Source organism: Natrix helvetica (assembly GCF_964273705.1).
Source record: "Natrix helvetica genome assembly, chromosome: 4".
Lineage (NCBI taxonomy): Eukaryota > Metazoa > Chordata > Lepidosauria > Squamata > Natricidae > Natrix > Natrix helvetica.
Window position 1 is genome coordinate 40498435 of NC_138550.1, and position 16921 is coordinate 40515355.

General features: G+C 35.4%; 1 protein-coding gene across 2 annotated transcripts in view; it reads left to right on the top strand.

The window, feature by feature from the left end:
* Nucleotides 1-16586, top strand: part of GPA33 (glycoprotein A33) — a 39451-nt gene extending 22865 nt beyond the window's left edge. For both annotated transcript variants that reach the window (XM_081952618.1, XM_081952617.1), the window contains 5 exons: nt 1308-1518; nt 2153-2317; nt 7924-8034; nt 10306-10429; nt 14689-16586. In XM_081952618.1, the coding sequence (XP_081808744.1) occupies nt 1308-1518; nt 2153-2317; nt 7924-8034; nt 10306-10429; nt 14689-14791 (714 nt within the window). In that variant the 3' untranslated portion in view covers nt 14792-16586. The remainder of the gene's footprint in view (nt 1-1307; nt 1519-2152; nt 2318-7923; nt 8035-10305; nt 10430-14688) is intronic.
* Nucleotides 16587-16921: the final 335 nt, after the last annotated feature.

A 16921-nucleotide genomic window follows, 5' to 3' on the forward strand; every position in this document is an offset into this window, starting at 1 on the left:
ATATTTGCTTCAATAGAATTCTAATGTATCACAGTAAGTTTTCATCATTTCTTGTACGTAAAATATTTCTTGTGCGAAAAGCTACAAGTGTGTTTTGGACACAAACTGGATTTGTATTTATTTCATATTCTCAGAATAGTGCCTAATGACTTTTAAAACCCACATTAACCGTAGCTTTATTGTACCACAAATATCTATGTCACCCAAACACCAAATCATGTTCTCCTAACTCCAATTGATTTCTGTGTATCTGCAATTCTCACTCCTTTAGTCCATACTAATTAACAAGCAGAAAAATATAATTTCATATGGGTAAAACCAACCCTTCTCTTCCTTTTGCATTGTCTAATACCTTATGTTTAATTCATAGTTTTTACCCCATCATATAAATTTAGATAATCCTTCTGCCATTGTTTAAATGGTGCAACAGTTGTTAAAGCAGGTATTATCTGTAATTAAAAAAAAAACATTCAGGTATAACATTCATCTAAATCATGGAATTTCTCCTCAACAACGACAATTGTACTTTCTTTCATTTTAACAAATATTTTCAATTCCACTCCATGTCTTAACATAATTATTTTGTAATAATATATAATTTATGTTTGTCACAGTGATACCCAATTATTTAACCTTCTTCTCACTCTTAAAAGCCATTGTGTTAATCAATTATGTCTGAACTTGTATTTTCATATTTTTATTAATATCTTATCCTTCTGTTTATTAATCTTAAAACTTGCTGATACACTAAATTCTTTTATTTTATCCATTAATAATTCAGTTCCCCTTTAAGGGTCTTTCAGAACCAACACCAAATCATCTGGAAAATCTCTTAGCTTATCTTTTTTTAATTTTTATGCCCACAGCCCTCTCATTTTATGTCTCTACTCAACATTTCAATAACTAAAATAAGAGCAGGGACAATGGGCTTTCTTTCCTTAACAATTCTTAAGTTAACAATTCTTTCTTAACAATTACTTGTGGTTTCTGTGAAGTATAAATTGATTTTACTTCTACATTTTATTTATTTATTTTTATATATTTATTTCGTCAAGCATGTATTAGACAACATATATATGTATAAACAAGATTTTGGATACATGAAATGGATATGAATAAAAAGAAACATTAGGATAGGGACGGTAGGCCCATTGGTGCACATATCAACATAATCATTACTTTTTTAAAAAATAAGTTGAGAAGGCAAAAAGCTTAGATGGTAGCAAGAAAAGCGCCCACTGGATTTGTTTATGCAAGCAGTGGGAATCTCATTGTTACACTAACATGTCCTCTTCTTTCTTATCTAGGGAGAATTTGCTAAGAAGTCATTTGATGGTATTGAACGCCTTATACCAACTTACCAAGGTCGTTTAACATTCTCTAACAATTTTGAAAAGGGTGATGCTGGAATTACCCTTGATAAGGTGACCATGCAAGACAATGGGACCTATGAATGCTTAGTCGAAATGAGTAGAGTATTCCCATCAAAAAGTGTCGACATAGAACTTTTGGTCCTTGGTAAGGCATTCATCCCTTTGTATTTCTGCCAGTCCAATATCTGGATTTAGTAGTATGTATACTAAACAGGAAGTGGATTAAAATAGACAAACACTGTTGTGTATATTGTAAAAAATATTGTACAGTGCAGGGGTGTAGAATATATTCTAATACTTGAGAGGCAGTACTGATGATCCTTGTGCCAGTTTGCAATATGATTGAAATAATCAGGAAGGTATAAACTATCCTATATTTAGTCAGATGGACCCAGTTTGATTCTTCTGAAGATTTCTAGAATATACAGTCTCAGAAGAGGACTTTCCCATCATTTGCTAAATCACTTTTTAACTGGAAGTGCTGGTGGAAAAATTTCAGACTTATGTACTAAAAGGGCATCAAACTGTGGTATTTCCCTCATTTTTATTTATCCACAAGTCTGTATGAAGAAGCTAAATAGGAAAGATAAATTGCATTTCTCTAACAAAAAAAATGTTATTCCTAATAAATGGATTTGAAAAATGAGAATTACTGGTAGGATTAAAATTTAAAGACGAGGGGATGGGATTAGTGTGTGTGTCTGTGTCTGGTGATTTTTCTCTCCTTATGTTACTGAACCTGTTCGTGGTTATTGTTTTCTTCTCCTCTCTTAATCCAGTGCGTCCATCCAATCCAGTATGCAATATTATTGGGAAACGAGAATACGGTCAAAATATTAACCTGACTTGCAATTCTGACGAAGGATCCCCGGAACCTAAATATACCTGGCAAAGTTATGATATACAGAACCAAAGCCGACCACTTCAAGGAATAGCTGTAGGAGGTATACTCTGACTTCTCATTAATATAAATTATTTTTTTACTTTTATTTTGTATGTTTTTAAGTCTATCTTCATCATTAGAATGAGAATGGTCATTTGAATTTCTTAAAAATAATTTTCCATAAAGGGGGGAGGATGCATGACATAGTATGTTCTTTGAGTCTGTTCCAACTCATGCAAGAGCCATCTAGAACATATTTTTCCTCTGCCTAAAGGAACTTTTAAAATGTGAATAGTTAATCAGTGGTTTGCTATACGTTTGACTTTAGCATCCATTGTTTTGATACAGCTATCTGAGTCTGCAGGGCCAATTTCATTCCTCATAACTTTGGATCTTTGGGAAATAGATGGTAGTTTTAAAGGAATTTTACAGGGATTTTACAGATGATCATTCCTAAGTATTAATGATAGAAATTTTCTTATCTAGAACTAGCTTTGTTTGAATTCCACTTCTGCAAATTACAGAAGTACAGAATAAGCCAAAAGGCTATTGCTGCAGAATGAGAAAAAGGGGCCTTGCTAATGAGTACCCTTCTTTAAATTACTGAAAGCTACATGCACTTTAAAAAAAATAAAAACAAAATAGCTTTCTATCTAACCTGAGCATTTCTATGATACCTTTATTTTTCCTGGAGTTCTCCATTGTCTATTTCCTTTTAGCAACAGTATGTATAACGATGCAGAAATGAATATCTCAGATTCCAGCTATAAGCTGTTATTTCTTTCCAATGGGAGGTTTCCTATACTCACAATCATTCTATTCCCCATAGTAATTCAGACTAAATGCTTGGTTCTTGATCCATGGCAATTAAAACAAGTACTTTAATGTCTGAACATGTATGATTAAAATCTCACTTCTACATTGAAATATTCATTTACATGACTGGTATCATAAATAAATGCTGTTAGAATATCTATAATTTTGAAGTCAAAATGTGTGAGCCTGGCAACCTGGATAGAAAAAAAAATGTCAGCCTGGAATTTCCCCACATCCAGTGGCTTCCTGGGGGTCCACCTTCCTTTGGTCGCAGATGGCTTCCAGGGCTGATAGGTGTTCGGGGCTCAGGACCCTGGTCAGCACCCTTTTTTTGGTGTCCTGAGCCCTGAACGCCGATCCATCCCCGGGGCTGCATGAAGACTGAGAGAAGATGGCTCCAAGGCTGAACACAAAACACTAGACTCCGCTGATGTAGACATTATTGTCCAATGAGGCAACATGTCATACAAAAATGCTTTGGGGCAGGAAATCACAAGCAGTTAAATGTAGTTGCATTTTATATATTAAATGTGGGTTTTACACCAGTTTTGAATGTGAGTCCCAAGGTTCTTAGTGGAAGGAATAAAACCATGCCAGTTTCCAGCAGTTTGTGATTTTGTGGTAATTTTTCTCTATCAAATATCTTGTTAGTTTGATACTCTCCCAGCTAGACTCAGAGGAAGACCATCTCACTGTGGAAACATTATTCATTTTCCTTGAACCTTATCTTATCATATTTCTTTAACTGCACAGTTGGAAAGAGCTGTCAGCCATATTAGTAGGCCAAATGAGAGGCCAAACTGCTAGGGTCATGTGGCACATTCTGGGAGGTAGCAAGCTTCTATAACGTCTCGTAACATGCCACATGATCCTAACAATGATACTTAGCTTACTGTATGATACTTAGTATGACATAATACTTGGCTTACTATAGCTGGAAAGCGCTACCCCATTGTACAATATTCTGTAAACTGAAATGTACTGATAATTGAAGGTGAAATAAAAGAGAACATCATGTTGTTTAACTCACCAAAATCTGACACCAACACTGTAATGAAAACAAAAGGGAAGATAGCTTTTATCCTGGAACATCAAATAAAGCATTGATTAGACTTTACTGAATTGGAAAGAAAATAGACTTGCTATACACCAGATGGACCTATAGATGGTAGCACCAGATCAAAAAATACTTTCCTAAATGTTAATAAATTGCCTGTATATCATTGCTTATTTCTTTTTCTTTTATTCTCATTTTTCTTATAAACCAATACATGAAAAATATTATCTGTAAATTTACAATACAGAACAAAAATAAAGATCAAGACTAATCTTTCTGCCTTTTCCCCTATTTAAACATTATGATTCATATGACTGAAATAGAGACTATATATAAATTGATAAAGTATAAATGGTCACATAAAAGCACAAAAATTGAGCAAGGAACAACTTCAAATTGTTTGGTCAATATGCTTTATTTACAAATAACTTTGTTTATTGTACTCTTTACTGTACATTTTTAGGACTATAATAAATTAAAACATATTATAAAATGTTTTAAAGCAATGCAAAAAGCCCATAATATAAAACAATATTGTAAAAACAATATAAAAGTCTACAGAGAATACAGCACAACTGATAAAAAAAAATTAAGACTAGCAATAAATAATTGCATAAAAATAAAAGAATGCAATCATAAGAAACAAAACATATACCACAACAAAATAATTTATTCAAGGCATTTCGCACATTTTGGTATAATATATTTTCTCCTCAAATGGAGGATTTCAAGTTAGTGCTTTCTTATCAATACGTGCAGATTCTCTATGCTTTTCTTTTACTGCACATAAGCTTTCTATGCTGCTGCTTCACTCTATCACTGTTCTCCATTGCATGACCTTTGACAAACACAGAGTTTCTATTCATTCTATTTGAAGATTTGCATGAAAAGGAAATCCCCCTTATTCATTCTTCTTTGAATGTGCAGTTTTCATTCTATTCAGGGGCTGATTTTACAAACCAGCCTACCTGATTCAAGAAAAGCTCTTCATACTGCCACGTAGAAAGGAATTGACTGGGAATCTTTGGAGATTCAAGTTGCTATTATGGTAGACATGTCTTACAATATTTCAAAGTTAGATTACAATTTATTACTTATCCCATGGAGAAGAGAAGAATTACTAAATGAATGGTAAATGGTCAGATTCATTTAACTAATTTAAATTATTAATTTAATTCTAGTCTTTGATCTAGGTTTATTTACTTCTTAGTGCATGACACTGGAGGCTAAGTATTGTTCCTGAACTATTTAGAATATTCATTGTATAGCATATTATAGTCTTTTTGTTGGGCAAATAAAGAAACATTTGAAATATTATTAGGAATGAAGCTTAGAAATTTCTATATGACACATCATGCCTCCTGCTCCAGGTAAAGCAATTATTATTTACAGTCCCTTCCCCATTTATTATTATAGTCAAGGTAATTCCATGAAGGAGAGAGAAATAATACTCAGTCATCCAGAGCATGTCATGGATAATTTTCAGCCTTGACTTATGGATATCTAGCTTCTCAATCACTATGCTACAATGCCAAACTATGTTAAGGTATAGATAGGTATTCAACAAGATGAGGTCTGCTAAGGGCCCACTTTCAACTGCAAGTCACTGTTCCTGCTCCCTGTGATTATCATTGCATTTCATTTGTCACTTCAAAAAAAGCAGCATTGTAACAAGACTAAGAAGATGAAACACTTTCTTAAACACATTTTTCCCCTTTGAGGAATATACAGTTTAGATAAGAAGGCAGAAGGATGTGAATAAGCAGTGGGGAAAGAAGTTGGAAAAAATCCACTAAAGACATCTTGTCTGAAATGTCTTCAAAACTGGCAGCCAACACTACCTTCATGGCTTTCATCCAGATACTTATAGCATAAGCATGCACCCATAAAAATGTCCTGTCTCATCAGTACACTATGATTTTGTAACATTGATTCCCACAAAGAATGAAATTCTTTAGAAAGCTGAAGAATATTTTCCAGATGATAAGATCATCGTTGCCTAGCCTGCATGGATCATTAATAGTCCAATATAACTCGCAGGCACAAAGCTTTGCTGTTGTATTAGCTGTGTTCTATTACTAAACATTTATTAATGGATGCGGCATATTAGTCACATGCACTATACCAAGTTTGTTTATAATCCATTTCACAGAGAATGCTAAGATTTGTACAAATTTCAGAAAATTTCTCACCTGCATTTTATATTCACAATTGTTAAAAATATGCTACTTCTAGATTTGTAAAAATATAATTCCTTATCTGGGAATAAATCATAAGGACAAGAAATCAATTTATATATTTGGAATTAAAGCAAAACCTATATACAGTTTTGACCCGCAGTTGCCACGTATTACAGTTCGTTAATAGATAGCCGAGTTCTAATTATTATTATGTTCTTTTACATAGTACATCCTTTAATTTAATTTAATTTAATTTAATTTAATGCTTCTAGACCGCCCCCTCTCCCGAAAGGGACTCGGGGCGGTGTACAGTTCATACAAAATATATCAGATACAATAAAATTAAGTATGTACAGTTGACAGTTGACATGGAGGAGGTAAGAATGACATTAAAAGAACTGTACAAAGCAGATTAAAATAAGTTCAAACCCCTAAAAACAAATACAGTGAATTAAAAAACCCCTAAAATAACCAGATATAGTGCGTTTGCCAGGAGGGACAGTTGAATTATGCCAGGCCTGCTAATCGGAACAGGTGGGTCTTCAGTTTTTGCCGGAAGGAGCGGAGGTCAGAAGTGGTTCTAATGTCGGGGGGGAGGTCATTCCAGAGGGTTGGGCCCATCACAGAGAAGGCCCTACTCCTCGGTGTCGCCCGCCGGCATTGTCCAGTGGATGGCACCAGGAGAAGTCCCTCCCTGTGTGAGCGTATTGGCCGCAGGGATGTATGTGGGAGGATGCGATCCCGCAAGTAACTAGGTTAATACATTACATTCCCTGAAGGATTAAATATATCATGCAAACCTATAAACCTTGGTTTACCAACCATAATGGCTGTGCTTGCACAATGCACATTATATTCAGTTAAAAGCAAATGAACCATGTCATGAGAGTTTCCCATTGTGCTGAGTTAAAGTACTTCCCACCAATCTTTAACTGGAGAGAAAATTATACTGGTATGAAATCTGTTTTCTTTTTCTATACTACCTCTCTTGACTCTGTTCCCACTTACTGTCAATCATCTGACTTCTCTCAAAGGTAATTGGTGACAAAATCTGACGGATTTTATATACCTTTAGGCTGTCCTTGGATTGTGTTCAAATAAAGTGTATACCTGTATGGGGAGGGGTATTACTTTAAGAGTGATAAAGGATGACTTGAACCTGTTTTTTTTTCCTGGGAAAAAGATGGAGATGTCATTGAGAATCAGCAAAAAAAGATGTTGCCAAGGCATAGTTAGATGTAGGAGGAAAAGGAGAAGGAACAATACACTATGTGTAAACCCAGCCCCTGGTTGATTATAGGTCTCTCTTTGCTTAACCAATCTTGCCATGATCATTCAAAATAAAACTGAGACGAGAATATGTTAGATGACTTCTTGAGTTCTTAGAGAGTTGGTGTACTAAAACATTCTAAAAGGATTGCAAATCATGCCAACAAACATAGCAATTGAACTGCACTATTATGATTCCTTGTATCATGCTTTATGGGGTTATACATCTGCTATTAGAACATCATGCAAAACTGATTTTATATATGGTAAAATAAGAAACAGGTGTACATTTTTTTCTGCTTGAACCTGCTATGTGATCGGGTTGTTTTTCTTGTTTTCTGCCAGGAATACTGATGCTGCAAAATGTTTCTATAAACACCACCGGATACTTTATCTGCCTTTCCAAAAACATTGCTGGAGAGAACAAATGCAATCTCATGGTTGCTATTCTACCTCGTAAGTGTTTGGGGATGCTTGGATGGGGCAGACTTAAGAAGAAGAGAATACCACAGTGATAGAATAAGCTAATAAGCTGATAGAATAAGTCAATAAAATAGATGGCGAACCTTTTAGGCACAGAGTGCCCAAACCGGAAGGCACATGTGTGCCGGAAATCCAAAGACCAGCTTGCTGAGCTGGGGCAATGGCCCATGTGCCCAGAGAGGGGGTCTGTGTATCACCGCTGGCACACATGCCATAGGTTTGCCATAGGTTTACGGGAATAAGCTTATTAGTTTTTAGATCAGGGAGAGTAGTTCACAATAAGAATTACCAATATATGTTTTACTGGCAGCTGCCTTCCAGAGTGCTGTCCTTCAGTTAAGCATTGAATATTGCTCATTCACTTTTTAGAGGCTTTCCTATAGGACATTATCACATCATCCTCCATTTATATTTTGTCCACAGCAGAATTCATTTTCTGCCCCTAAAAGGTGTATTTGCAGTATTTTTAGTGATTTGTTATGTAGATGAGCCAAGTACACATCTCCGTGCCACAAAAGATTTTCCCTAATTAAAAAATATTTTTAATTGATTTAACTGCTTTTTCTCCCTTTTCTTTTGTTTCAGCCTATATTTCTTCTGGAATAGTAACATATAAGTGCTGAAATACAGTTTTTAAAAAGGATTTTAACTCAAAATATTTTTCAAATTGTTGTGGTTTTTTCCCCCCTCTTTAATTAGTGTTGTTTTCTCATTATGGGGGAAAAAGGGAATTATTTTATTGTTTGCTTCTACACTTCACTAAATATTTTTGCAGTAGCTCCACAATTAAGGGCATGTGTTAGCACATTTAGTGACTGTCTGAAGAAGGTATTGTCAGATGAAAAGTCCAGATGCATTTGGTTTGTGCAATCTATTATGTTCCATCTACCAGAATGCCAACGGGCAAACAAAAAGATCTAGATCAGTGTTTCTCAAACTTGGCGACTTTAAGTCCTGTGGACTTCAATTCCCGGAATTCTGGGAGTTGAAGTCCACAGGACTTAAAGTCACCAAGTTTGAGAAACACTGATCTAGATTCTGTTCAATTAACTTGTTTAGCATGAGCAGTTTCTAGCATTACAAATAATGACAGCAATTTCTGGCCACTATGATACTGGAAGTATATTGAAAACAACCCCATTTTTAAATGAGAAAAAATATGGAACATTTCAATTGTGCCCACATGTCTAGTTTCTTCCCACACCGTACAGTCCTTAACTGCACTTCACCCATTTTAAATATTTCTCACCTAGTCTGCTATCAATTAAATGACTTTCTGTGTTTAAAAGTAAAAAAAGATAATGTCTATCTCTTGTATTCCCCCCCCCCCTTTTATTAGTGTAGGGCAGCATTTCTCAAACTTGGGAACTTCAAGATGTCTGAACTTCAAATGCCAGAATTTTACACCCAGAATTTGGCGGTGTGTGTGTGTTGATGTTCACATTTACATTTTTAAAATGTAGTAGAACAGGGGTCCCAACCCCCATTCCGAACCAGGCCACAGAAATGAGCAGTGAGCATGGCACAGCTCCACTTGCTACTCATGCAGAAGTGCCCCTCCTGCCCCACCTGTACGCAAAGGTTGGGAATGCTGCATGGAAGACAGGCTTTTTAAAATCTTCATTTATTTCCTGATAACTTTTTTCAGTAATATTATTATTTCCTAATTTAATTTATTAATAATATTTCAGAAATAAATCATTTCAGAAATTTCATTTGAAATTATTTAATAATAATGTTTTTATTTCAGAATAACTGTCCGTTGTTATTCATAGATAGGTAGGCTAGAATCATACTCTACACCAGAGGTGGCTTCCTACCTAGGTTTGGCCTGGTTCCCCGGAACCGGTAGTGGTATGCCAACCAGGTCACAGAACCGGCCGCAGCCCAGACTGGCCACGTTCTCAAACCGGTTCCCCGGTCGCCGCAGCCATCTTTTTAAAAGTTCTGCGCATGCGTAGAACAACATCTATTGAATTGTGCATGAGTGCATAGTGCGCATTCATCATGTGCATGAGCAAACCGGCAGTAATGCTGGCTAGAACCCATCCCTGCTCTACACCCAAGCATACCATATCCTGAATTTTTATTCCGTTTATGGAATTTCCTGCTGCTTAATTACTGAATATTCAGGATATTGTTTTTAAACATGTTCAAATGTGCCTAACACACGTGTTTTCCAAAACACAGCCAAATAGCTTATTAGTTCTGTGATAACTAACAGCTGATCTTTTCTCTCTACAGCATCCATGAACATTGGTCTTTATGCTGGAATCATTGGTGGGATCCTTGTTGCTATCATTATCATAAGTGTTTTGGTTTATTGTTGTTGCTGTAGGAAATCAAAGAATAAGGACTATGAGGCAACGTGAGTATCCTTTGGTAAAAAAGGTGGGGATGAAGTGGGATGGGAAGAGAGAGACTGTCTACTTTAAAGGTAGGGTATGGATGTCACACCTAGGTTTTTTTTCCTCCTTTAGATTATTTACAGCACTGTTCACAGTTGGGCTAAATAAAGCTTAGCAATGTCAGTTTAGTTCGCAAAAGTGGGAAATTTGCATATTACGAATTAACATTTAGTCAGTATCTTCCTGACTCTGCCACTATTATTCTACACCTCCAGATTTGCTCATGCTTGATACAGCAAAACCAAGTATAACCTTTCAGCACTCTCACCAGGTGCACTGTTAAACCTACCTGTGCATCTTGTCCTTTAAAAAGGATTGGTGGATTTTAATTCCCATTCAATAAAACGATTTCCAACTTTAAAGCATTCTTCTTCAAATTATACTATTCAGATGTAACATATTACTGCTTTATGGGGGGGGGTGTAGGAGGTGTAATAATAGTAAACTAACTAACTGTGTGAGATAAATATATTATATCAGGGAAAATGCTGTGACATATGAGAGCAAATGAAATAAAAATAGTAATTTAGAAATTACTCTACAATATTTTGAGGTCAACCTCAACTTAGAAATAGATTGTTGGAAAGCACTTTTTATGTACCTTTCAAAGGCCCTTAATTTAAACAATTAAAGTAGTACCTGAGATCTTGCAGGTAAATTCTGTGTCCCAAACACATCAGACTGAAAGGTCATTTCACTTTTGGCATATGATAAATTTCTATTCTTCATTCTAAAGCAGTTATAAAGCTCCAGGCTTTTAGCTTATTCTAGATCAGGGGTGTCAAACTCAATTTCATTGAGGGACACATTAAGGCTGTGGTTGAACTCGGGGGGGGGGGAGTTGGGCATGGCTGACTGGGTAGGTATGGACAACTGCGTGAGCGTGGACAACCGGGTAAGCATGGTCAGCTTGACTCCACTCTCAAAACTGTTGGCATTTTTCCTCTTCGCATTGGGTATACTGGGCGAAGCCATGCTGGCCCAATCTTTCTTCTTTGCATTGGGTAGACCAGGACAGCCCCATGAGCTAGATCCGACCACATCGCAGACCAAATCTGGGCCGTGGACCTTGAGTTTAACACCTCTGTTCTAGATAATATAAATATAACTTCTGGAAGACAATATGCAAAAATATAGGAAAATATTTCATTCTGCCACACTAAAATTTATCAGATAAAAACCAATTTAGACATTGTTTGGAATAGGAATTACTCACTGCTCCCTACTTTTAAGGGTTGGTAAGCCACTTGATAACACTTTTACCAAGCGTTACTTGGTAACGCTACATCATATTGAGTAATTCCAAACCACTTCGGAGGTTTCAGATTTTAACAATTATCTAAAAATTAATTGTATACATTTTTCCTTTTCCACATTTGGATATGCATGAGTAGCATAAATGAATTCATGAAACATCCTAAGTTTATGAATAGACCAAAAGAAATCTAGCTATTTCTCCCCAGCCCCATCTCTCTATCCATTTTCTTGGCATGTTTCTAAGTAATCTGATTTAATTTATACAAAAGGCACACTGGTTAAATAAACAACAGACAAAGACAGAAAAGCACGAAGAATCAAGGACTGCTTGACAGATAAACAATACAAAGCAAAATAAAAACAAGAAAAATTATTTGCATAGCATATTTGGTTGAACAAAAGAAACTTCAATGATTAATTTAATGTTTCCTCAATAGTAATAATCTACTTTTAAATGCTTGTCCAAGAAAATAACCCTAGCCAACTTCACTAGAGAGATCTACTTAAGAAGTATTGGCCTTGCAGCAAACATAATTGTAGCTTTTTTTTTTTTTTACCAAGTCTCTCTGAATACAGGATTTAGCTACAGCAGATTAAAAAGTTGGTTTAGCCATTCCAGTTCTGCATTATTGGAAAGAGTTTAGTAGCATCTTTTCAAACTAACACATTTTATTTTAAGGTATAAGCTTTTGTGAGCTGCAGCTCACTTCATCAGATGCATGGAGTGGTATAACTTATTCAGGATTAAAATAGAGTGGGATGAAGTTGGGGTGTACAGAAGTACTGCGTCAGCTTATTTACAGTATGTAAACTCTGCTGTCTTTCACTTGGTAGTGCTGGTAAAGCTTCTTTGTTCTAAAACTGCTACTTTGAGATTTGCAATGGAATGTTTCAGGAGGTTAAAATGTTTTGCTACTGCTTTTGTCTTTGTTTTGAATCCTGATACCAAATTTGTGTCTGTAAATTATTTTGTGCAAAAATGTCAGGGTTTATGATGGTGCTAGTTTATTAGTGTAGAGCAGTGTTTCTTCAACTTGTGAACTTTAAGATGTCTGGATTTCAATTGCCAGAATTCAACTACCAGAATTTTGGGAGTTGAAGTTCACTTTTTTTTTAAAGCTGCCAAGGTTGACAAACAATAGCACAGATACAAAGTAGACATGTGGCTTGTTGCAGGTCCCAACAACTTCATACACAAAGTTAAAGGCATCTTTACATGTTATTTTTCTAATGTGATATATGTCACCATCTGCCAGTAACACCCCTCTGGATTCTATGTAAGACAAACAGGCCAAATTGAGTTTATGTGCATCAATCATAGGTTTCAGGCTATCTCAGAAGGCCTGAACAATGGGTTTTTAACATATTACAAGTGTTATTTCATAATATAGTTGTAATTTGACTCTCTTTGAACCTTTAGTTAAATAACTCCCAACCCATTTCATCCCAGCGTATTATAAATTATCAGTTAAAGCATTCAACGTAGACAAAGACCACTAAGATCATACTGTCTATGGTTATTTGGTGGTCACATTTTTCCAGTTTATCAAGATGGATACAATGCTGAACTGTATCAAATGCCTTACTGATGTCAACCAAAGTATATTACATCCACTGCATTCCTTTGATCAATTAATTGAACCATTTCCTCAAATAAAGGAATATGATTTTTCTGGTATGATCTGTTTTTAACAGATGAATACTACTTCTAGAAATAACCCTATTTGTTTCTAAGTGCTTGCAAACCCATTGCTTAATTATCTTGCCTAGGATTTTTCCAGGTATTAATGTCAAACATATTGGTATGTAGTTTCCTGGGCTTACTCCCCTCCCCCTTAAACATTTGGCTGTTTTCCAATTTTCTAACACATCCTTTTTCTCTAGGATTTAAAGGATCAAATACTTCAACTAGTGGCTACATCTATCATTTCCTTCAACATCCTGGGATTTAATCCATCTAGCCCAGGAGACTTGAATTCATTCAAAACTACTAGCTATCTTACCAATTTCATACTTACTTTGATCTACATTTCTTGTCTACATTCTCCACGGTTCTACCTCTGACAATTTGGGCTGCTATTTCAATTTGTGCAATTTCAAAGTAGGAATTCAATCTTGTTATCTGATATCATCTCACCATCTTTCTCTAATTGTGCACCAGCTGTTTCCTTGACTTCCCTCTTCTTCTGGAGATAGCTAAAGGATACTTTTTGTTTGTGATTTTTGGCATTGATACCAAGCATAATTTTATGCTGACCCTTAGATTTCCTGATCACATCACTGCAGATTCAGACTATTTCATCAAATTTTGCTTTTCTTACATAGTCTTCTTTCCATTTGTTACTTGTTCTGTTTGTTTCTCTCCTTTGTTTATCAGAGAAGTCTTTACAGATAGATGATTTGTATATTTGTAGCTCGAGGTTGAACTATGGGGTCCTTTGTAGTATCTGAGATTGATTGTTTTCTTGTAACTGTTTCATAACCAAACTATGTAACATAATCAGTGCCACTATAGGCATTGATGATGTGATCTAGTTTGATAATGAAACATCTATAAAAAAACAACCAATCTCAGAGAGCACCAAGAATCCCAGACACTGGTGTCATTAGGTACCTTCTTCCTTGCCTTTCTTCATCCATTTTGATATTGATTGAGTTTGGAGCCTCAATTACCTCATTTTTCAAGAATTTCCCAACTCTCTTGAACACATCACTGTTTATTTAAATCTGAATCCGAAAAGATGCTACTAAAGTTTGTTTTTTTGGGCTACAATAGGCTAACAGAGATAGCCTAAATATTCTTCAATAATGATTTTATGATTGCAAATCACCTAAGAATAGCTTCTAGGTGAGATGCACAACATACAAGTTTAATAAATAAATAAATGCAGTAATTATAACTATTTTTAATACAAAAAAACCCGGATCCTCTGAATTAATCATTTTATGTCTTAATTTTTAGGGAGACAGAAAATACATTCCAACCTCAACATGAGGAGATTCGAATCCGGGGACCTTCCAAAGAAGATCTTGGGGATGAAGATGAAGAAAGGCCAGAAATGTGATTTGTGTTTCAGTTGTCTAGAAGCAAACACTTCCAAAACCTTCTTTCCAAAAGAAAGAGAAAGAAAATATTGATTTATAATCAATATTATTTGTTATTCAACAAATGGGACTTTAATATATGCATTGGGAGTGGGATGAAATAGAGGATGAATAGCTATGTAAAAGATACAGGAGAAGGAGAAGGAGGCACAAAGCCGAGTAAGATAAGCTGAAATAAAAGGTACATCAATTTCCAGGATCCTTCTCATCTGCTTGCTAGAAAGAAAAGAAGAAAAAAAACCTTGGGAAGTGTTATCTTGTACCATAGATTTTATGCAAATTTTGAATGCAGCAGATGGGAATTCTTTAACACTGACCTTTTCTGTTGCATTTGGAAAACAGGAGCAAAATTAAACCCATCTCAGTTTCTATGGAATACTTTTAGTATTGTAAGACAAATATATAAAATCTATGACTTCCGTTATGCAGCATCTAGGCACTGGATACTTGATAATCATTTGGCGGACAAGGTGCAGCTCATACTAAAGCTTTTCAGACTCAGCTTATTCTCCTACTATTCCAGTGATGACATAAATATATAGAAAGATGCTGATTTTCCCTGAATTGTATATATTACTCTTGCTATATTTCACTACTTCACTATCACAGATTTCAATTCAGCAATATGTGCTCCCCTTGTGCCTCCAACTGCTTCCATTATTTTTTTCTGAGTTTTTATTTAAATAGCCATCCTCTTTTCTGATGCACTAACTCAAGTAACCAAACAGCACTTGTTTAGGAAGGAAAATGTAAGTGCCTCTCCTACTATTCACAAATGTTTCATTTTCGCTTTTGTTTTCCGCTAGCTTTTTTATGCTTTTTGCTAACAGTGCTCCAGAACCAGTGCAATTATGCTGCTAACGATGATTTTATATATATAAAAAGGAAAAGAAACATAATTTCAGCTGGCTACAGCTTTGTATATGTGATCTATTAATAATTTTTATTCTAATAGTTTGCTATATTTTGGGTGTTTTTTTTTTACTTTAAAAATGTTGAGATCATTATCATTGACTTTGTTAGAAAGTAGAATTTAGTGAATGTTTAGTAATATTTAGTGAATAGAACGGCTGCAAGAATTGAATATGTCTAGTTTAGTGAAAAGAGGGACTAGGGGTGACATGATAGCAGTTTTTGAATATTTGAAGGATTGCCACAAACAAAAGCAGGAGTCAACCTATTTTCCAAAGCACATGGAAAAAGGACAAGAAGCAACAAATGGAAAATAATCAAGAAGAGAATCAACCTAGATAAGTTTCCTGACAGTTATAACAATTAAATCAGTGGAATGACTTGCCTCCAGAAGTTGTGAGTGCTCCTACACTGGAGTTTTAAAGAAGACATTTGACCATAATTTGTCTGAAGTGGTATAGGGTTTCCTGCTTGAATAGGTTAGACTAGAAGATCTCCAAGGTCCCTTCCAGCTCAGAATAACAATTATTTTGTTATTTTTTTTTTATGGAACTAAATCCCACACTATGAAAACTTATATGTTCATCAGTGATACCATGTCAAATATTACAAAGTATCTAAAAATGTACATAATCTTTCAGAATCTGTATTCAAATGGTATTTGAACATTTCATTCCTTTTTTATTTGGCTTGTTTTGAACTGAAATACAATTAAAATAATTTTGTACGCCAAGTTTGTAGTTCTGCTTTTAGGAGTGGGAGGAATAGCGTTAATGTTATGACACTAATGCCCATAACAACGCACTTCAACTTACCTGAATGCCATGAGACTGGAATATAGCCAGTTGTACTCAATGGAACAGGCAGTTTTAAAATTGGCATAGTATCATCTACATCACGGGTCAGCAACCCATGGCTCTGGAGCCGCATGTGGCTCTTTCATTCCCCTGCTGCAGCTCCCTGTCGCTCCAAATATGCGTCACAACCGCCAATGTGTGACACACGCCAGCATGCGATTTATTGAGCTTTTCAACCCTGGTAGGCCAACCATGGATAAATCCAAGAAAAGAAAAGTTTCAGAAAAAAAAAACAGAACGTTTAATTCAGGGGTGTCCAAACTTGAGAACTTTAAGACTTGTGGACTTCAACTCCCAGAATTCCCCAGCCAGCTGGCTGGG